This window comes from Phaseolus vulgaris, chromosome 1 (genome assembly GCF_000499845.2).
Source record: "Phaseolus vulgaris cultivar G19833 chromosome 1, P. vulgaris v2.0, whole genome shotgun sequence".
NCBI classification, from domain to species: Eukaryota; Viridiplantae; Streptophyta; class Magnoliopsida; order Fabales; family Fabaceae; genus Phaseolus; species Phaseolus vulgaris.
Window position 1 is genome coordinate 501,877 of NC_023759.2, and position 7,191 is coordinate 509,067.

Genomic DNA, 7,191 nt, shown 5'->3' on the forward strand with positions numbered 1-7,191 from the left:
ATAAGTTTTATTTTAGTAAGACTTGTGGGTATAAATTTATCATTAAGTACAAAAATATTAAATGGCAATTAAATGAATACTATATATATGTTTTTGTGTGTATACTAATAAAACGATACTTTCTTATTTTATAAAAAAAATTATTATGCTTTTTATCACTGATATTTAGTTTATTTTTAAAATAATAAAAATACAAAAGATAACTTTAAAAGATTGACAATCCAAAAGGTCAATAAACATAAGTTGGAATAATTAACATATAATAGAAAGTAGGTTTAAATATGTTTTCAGAGGCTTGTAAAATGAATGTACTCGTAAAATATATACATTTTGGTTTCAATTCCGGTAAAATAATGTGTTTTCCATTCTTTTAAAATTTGAAATCACTAATTTTAGTGTCTAACAAAATTTAAAAGTTCTTTTTGAAGATTTTGATATGATCACTTTGCTTTTCGTTCAACATCTTAATTAAGAAATATCAGGTAATAAATTAAAAATAATAATTTTCAATTTGAGGAAATAAATAGACAAAATTATTTCAAAAACTAAACAAATTTAAACCCTACAATTAAGTGGATAGTAAGGTGACAGAATTTTAAAAAGAAAAAGCATGTCATGTGACAATTTTAGCCCAAAAAGAAATATCATATGTGCATTTTCTTGGTTTTTAGTCTTAACTATAAACCCGGAGTAATTTTTAAAAAATATCTAACCAAACCATTTATACTTAGTTCAACAAAAGAAGCATGTCCTTTTTCGATAGAAGAAACTTTTTTGTCTTGATCCCAATTTAATATCATATGTGCATTTTCTTGGTTTTTAGTCTTAACTATAAACCCGGACACTTCTCATGAGGGTGTGTCTGTCTTAACTATAAACTCGAACACTTCTCTTAAAATACGTGTCTGTATCGGACACATGTATCATGCACCGATATTCATAGAGATTATATATAACTACGTGTTTGTATCTTGTCGTATCAGTATCTATATTACATAGGAATGAACAATTGAACATAAACAATTATTTTATTTACTTTTAATCAGGTGAGCGAAGCCAGTGATACTATAGAACTCTTCTGAAGTAGACCACTACCCCTGTAATTTCAAATTAAATATTTCCGAAAGAAAATCTGTATGGTAACTACCTTCGCCCTACGTTTGGAACTGTTACGAATTTAATCTAAAGTGGTTCCAAAATGGATTGAATTCTGATGTTCTAGTCATTCTAAAAAGTTGACCAAATATGTAACTAAATTAGTTCACGCCCCAGTAAACTGAGCATGCTTAGCAAAGCATTAGATGATTTAAATCTGCATATATATTCCACAAATCACACTACTAATATGCGCATTTTCAACATACACTAGTTTACATTAGTCAACAGGATCAGAAGGTGCATAAAAGTCATATTCGAAGAAGTAACTATCAAATCCAGTTGAAAAAGCATGTGTATAAACAACTACGGCAAGTTGAAAAAGTTGAAACTAGGAATGGCATTACTTACAGTCAAACAAAATGGAGGGTATAAACTGAGCATTTGTGTTGTGACTATGAAATCTATGCTGATGTCTTAAATCTACTAATGTAAGGGACTTTTACTGCACTTTCCTTGTAACCATGCCAATCTTATCTTGACACTTTTTAGAGAAATGAATGTCTCCCTTAAGCTAGGGTTCTCAAAGAGATCCAGGGCAGAAAAGTAGAGCTGCTGATCAATGTCTTCTATCTCATCTAGAGCCTTAATGCAGTTTGTTATGGAAAACTTGTCATCACTTACACTTGAAACTACTGCCCTTAACCTTGAAACAGCAACCATATCTAACAAGGCTTCTGCCATAGCATTGCAGGTGTCTTGATCCAGACTAGTAGTTTGTGTCTCGTACGACCGTTTCCGTTTCCTATCTAGAGAATTCTTGGTGACCTTCTCAGAAGTTGAGATATTCCCAGGAATAGATTTAGATGTTGATGGGTTTTCATAATGTGAGACCTTAGCTTCTAGACGTGGTGTAAAGCCAGATGCATCAGTTCCAAAAGATTTGTCCAGTTCTTCATAATGACTAGACTGGGCGTATTTCCCATCAGCTGCTGAATCTATGAAGATTGTGCACAGTTGCTCGTATATTGGACAATCTTTCCCTTTAACTGTTTCGTGCCTGGGCTGTGCCTGCATACCAAAAATAGCACTATTCAGGTTAAGAATAAACAAAGGAAAAGATGGCTATAATGAAAGGAACTTACCCCTATATCATCCCACTGCTCAAAGCCAATGCAACAGGAATCATCCATTACAAAATCATTATTCTGATCATAAGCGGATTTCAAATTGTAGAAGCGGGTCCGAAGAACATCTAGATGCTTCCTCAGTTGATTGTTATTGAAATTAAGATCTGTTTGCGTATTAAACTCATCACGAATGTGATTCCATGTTTTCTTGTCAAAAACATTGTTTGGTCTATTTCCCAGTTGAATCTGCTTGACAACCAAGTCTGCAAATATCTTGTCAAGGGATGCTGTCCATCTTGTCCTTGATCGTTCTTGCTTGGGATGATTGCTGGCTTCAAGTTCCATCCACGCCTGCACAAATGATTATAATTCAATAACATCCTCATTAAAGCCCCTCCTGCACTGATCCCACTAAAATTTAAGAAAAAGTAAAAGAGCCTCTTGACTTTGAAGCTTAAACTTATCACTCAAACCAAAGTCACATATCAACAATTTCAATTTTACAAGACTACCACATTATCCATCATGACAAAAGAGGCATTGAAGAAAAAAGGTCACTCCAAACAGCATCACATAACAACATTAAAGCAAATGAAACTGAATAACAACGATTGCATTGCCATAACAATTCCTGTATTTCAAAACATTGTACAATTCAAAGCCGAAAATCTTCCATTAACACACTCATAATAACAACGATTTTGGTTTTCTTTCCAAACTTAAACAATAGCAAGCGCAGTGTTCTTACAACAACAATAATCTAGAGTTGCTGTACGTAGATAGTGTTCATTATCATCTCAATACACAACACATAAAATGTAGAGGCAAAAACCGCTGAATCAAAGAACTAGGTCGAAGCAATGCGAAGTAAATTAAAGATCAGCGTCGAAGATCAAACTCCACAACACCAGCAGAGGTAACAGAACCGTCTAATGCACTAAAAGCCTCTGATTTGATCAGATTCGTTTCACACCTCGCAAATAAAAAACAAAACTAACATTTGAAATGGAAATGAAAATGAAAAAGAAATACCTAGAGTTGAGTGTGTTGCGGTGGAGAAAGCGAAAGGGAAAGAGAAAAAGGAAAGGATAGTGTGAATACGAAAGGAGAGGAGTAGATATGAATCTGACGGCAGAGGATGGAAGAGATCGGCGGCGCCGCCGGGAACGGCCACCGCGAACCGTTACGTTGTCGGCGAGAGGTGTCGGTAAAAGGAAACAGTGCTAAGAGAAAAAAGGAAAAAGAAAAAAAAAGACAGAAAGAGAATTAATTTGGGATTTAGAAGAGAATGAGCGTTTTTTTGAATGATTTTCTGCTCGATGTGTTATTAATAATCTAAATCGTATTATTTCAATATCAGTTTAATTATATTTTAACGTTTTCAATTAAGTTTGACTTATTTTTAGAAACAGAGTAATGTAGTCTTTTTAATTTCAAATCGACGAAAACGACACTAAAGCTAATACTTTATATTTAAATAATTTAAACTTGCATTTTTTCATATTATGTTTAATGTTATGGTTGAATTTTTGTGTGTTCTGTTTCAACAATCTAATGTTAAATTTTCAATATTTTCATTATTTAATTTCTAAATTATGAAAATATTAATGATAAATAATTATTGATAATATATATGACAATATTAATAAAATGAAGAAAACTTAATAATAATTATTCGAATCAAAACACATTTTTTGGGTGATATATTTGTGTTGAAACTCAAATTTTTAAAATCAAAGATAAATTAATATTGGTTAAAATTTAACAGTCTAAAATTTTAGTTTATCTAAAATAAGATTATTTTAATTTGATATTAATCAATTTAAATTTAAACTGAATTTAAGTAATGATATATATATATACACATATAAAGTATAAATTTAAAAAAAGTATATTATTTAATGAGAATATCTTACATGTTTTAATAAACGTACATTAATTTTTTTTTAAAAAACCATTATTATACACAATTAAATTTATAGATTACTTTGTAATTTTATATAATGATATATATGTGTGTTTATGTCTTCTTCTTTTTTTAACAAAACAATTTTGTTAATGATTAAAAGTTATTTCAAACTAAGAGCAAAACTCATAACTTAGTTATAATGATTAACATTTACTTTGAATATTGTGTCAAAAACATAATGAAAAAATTAGGATCTGATTTCCTTTCTTTTCAACTCACTGTTTCTCTCAATTGCCATTTTTTGCAGGGTCAGAAATATATCAGGAGATGTTGGCTAATGCACTTGCAAAACACTTTGAGATAAAGTTTCTAATTTATCTGATATTTGGATTAAACCATGAACACCTTTTTCATTAATGTGCCATTGAAGATTATTTTTCCTGTATCACTGATATTGAATCTTCATTTGTTGTTTGTTCATACTTTACAGGGTTTAACTTAAAAGGAAGCTGCTCAGGATCACCATTGAATCAAAGGCTTTTTAAAGAACACAACATGAATCAAAGGCTTTTAAAGAACACAACATAAATCAAAGGCTTAAAGCCTAAAATGATTACTCTCCAAATAATCCGATGGCATCACACAAATAGACCAATGTATAACAAAAACAGAGTAACAAACAGGCTTCTGGAAACAAACATGAGCCCTAGAACATAGTTTCTAAATATCACAATTCCTCTGGTTGCCATGATCTCCAAGTCCCACGATTGTAGATTCTGTAACAAAGGTTGTGAAATAGCATTAGAACAAGCAGTGAAACCATATACAATATGCATCTTATCACGAAATACAAAACCACTTGGGAATAGGGATAAAAAACTCATCTAAAAAATACTTACAAATTTTATTGAAGGCTGCAATGTCACAACTCTGGACATATTCATTGACGGGCTCAACTGTGAGACGTTCCTCAATAAGATCGTCGACAGAAACTAGGTCATCCACGATAGTAAGCATAATTTGCAGTTTCTTGATGCCGTACCCAACGGGAACAAGTTTGGCTAAGACACGAAAAAAATTGATATCAGAACCACAAAAGAGGGGCAGAAAGTACCACTTTTCTCTAAATCAAAGACTAGAGAACAGCATATATAACACTAACAAATGCAGAAAAGTGAATCTTATCATTCAACTAATTTGGGAAGTGGATCAAAATTAAAAAAGTTCAAAACAGGTACGAATATCAATAACCAAACCCAAAATATATATAAATAAAAAATGACATACATGCACCCCAAAGCAACCCTTCCATGGTAACAGATCTCACTGCTTCCTCGAGCTTCTTCATGTCGGTTTCATCGTCCCATGGTTTCACATCCAACAGAACAGATGATTTCCCAGCTGAAAAATGGAATCAGCAAAAAATCAACACCAAACCAAGTGCTATAATCAGGGGAGAGAGCAGAATAAAGTTCAAAGATAACAGGTAAATGACAAATGTGAAACTTACACTCTTTCTTTTTTCCAGATGCCTTCACTGCAGCTGCCCTTTCCTCAGCTGCCTTCTTCTCTTCCTCTGTCTCTTCACCAAACAAATCCACATCATCATCGTCGTCGTCATCCACAGCAGCAGCAGCCTGAAAAAACAATTTACACTCAAAGGTCAATAACCCATTCCTGTTAAGCCACACAATGCAAAAATTACATGAAACCAAAACCACAGTCGAAATATCTATCACTGGAAAGACACTTGCCTTAGTATCAGCAGCTGGGGGAGTAGCAACAGGCTCAGCAACAAGAGATCCCTCAACAGTGACACCGGAACCCTCACCAGAAACACCACTGTGGACACAAAATTGGCATAAAAATATAATCAGGTCACTCAAATATAATCATATCCATGTCCAGTATTATACATATAATTAGAGTGTAATTCAGTATTATACATATTTTAGAGTACGTATCTCCGTGTTCAAATAGGTCAAATATAATCAGATCCATATAAAGTATTATACATATAATTGGAGTGTAATTCAGCGAACTTACGAGATTCTCAACAAAGCATCAATGTGCTTGTACCACCTGGACACATTCACATACTCAGCTGATGGAGCAGTTGGCAAAGCTGCATAGACAGTGAGATCATCCTTTGAAGCTTGGTACCTAAAGAGCACGCAAAATGGGACAATACATAAAAAACAAAGATAATAACAAAAATACAAATGAAGATGGATAAAAGCCATACCCGGTGATGTAACTGCGTGGGAGAAGGTACTCGTCAAGCTTCTTCAACCCAGAGGCAGAGCTAAGGTCGTAGAATGTGACTGCCATGTTTGCTATGTATGATAATTCTTCTGGAAAATTTGCATAACATGAATTGCAACAGCAGCAATACGAATGTCAAAAAAAGGGCAAGAAAAATGAGATGTTGGATTGAAATCCATTAATAGAATGTTTGAACTGCGAAGTGAACTAAAAAGGGATTAAACCCCCAGAATTGTAATTGTACGAAGAGAATTTGGGAATTAAGAGGGAAAGTGGTGAAATTAGCATAGGTTTTGGGAACAGAAATTGCAGAGGAAGAAATCATGTATCGAAAGAGAAGAGGTTTCTTACCAGTGCGAGAAAGGCAAAGGAAGGCAGCAGAAAGCAGAGACAGAGATTGTGAGTGTGTCACTTTCTATTTGCTTCAAACTAAAACCCTACCCCAATTTGCAATCTGGATATGGGCCATCATCAAACTGTGTTACTACCCATTCAATGGGCTTTGCTATTCTCACCTAAGTTTTACTAAGTTTACTTAGAATATGTGGCATGGGTTTGGGTTTGGAAATGAAGTTTTGGGCAATTGCATTCTGCACCCCATAGATTTAGATACTCAAATAATTAGGTGTGGCATTATGAGGTGGCTGTGTGTGGACTGTTTCTTCTTGCACCTCCATAGGTTCTTCTGTCACCCCATACACAATGTGAAAATACTTTTTTAACCTTCTTGTGTCACCCCATAGAGTAGCTTTCAGATTATGTAATCTAGACACACATTTGAAAAAAGCTTCA

General features: G+C 33.4%; 2 protein-coding genes across 3 annotated transcripts; both read right to left on the reverse strand.

The window, feature by feature from the left end:
• Positions 1-1,346: 1,346 nt before the first annotated feature.
• On the reverse strand, positions 1,347-3,522 carry LOC137816346 (L10-interacting MYB domain-containing protein-like). Of its 2 annotated transcripts, none has more exons than XM_068619445.1 (3): positions 3,258-3,522; positions 2,241-2,576; positions 1,347-2,166 (listed from the first exon to the last, which is right to left on the reverse strand). In XM_068619445.1, the coding sequence occupies exons 2-3, from the start codon at positions 2,568-2,570 to the stop codon at positions 1,582-1,584; spliced, it is 915 nt and encodes a 304-aa protein (XP_068475546.1). In that variant the 5' UTR covers positions 2,571-2,576; positions 3,258-3,522; the 3' UTR covers positions 1,347-1,581. The 2 variants fall into 2 exon arrangements, with proteins under 2 accessions (XP_068475546.1, XP_068475547.1); XM_068619446.1 differs by lacking the exon at positions 3,258-3,522 and adding an exon at positions 2,974-3,198.
• A 1,197-nt stretch (positions 3,523-4,719) lies between these two features.
• On the reverse strand, positions 4,720-6,895 carry LOC137816343 (elongation factor 1-delta-like). The gene is made up of 8 exons (XM_068619441.1): positions 6,751-6,895; positions 6,380-6,488; positions 6,181-6,297; positions 5,889-5,976; positions 5,645-5,771; positions 5,422-5,535; positions 5,034-5,195; positions 4,720-4,910 (listed from the first exon to the last, which is right to left on the reverse strand). Coding segments are annotated over exons 2-8 (696 nt in total). The 5' UTR covers positions 6,466-6,488; positions 6,751-6,895; the 3' UTR covers positions 4,720-4,908.
• Between the last annotated feature and the right edge of the window lie 296 nt (positions 6,896-7,191).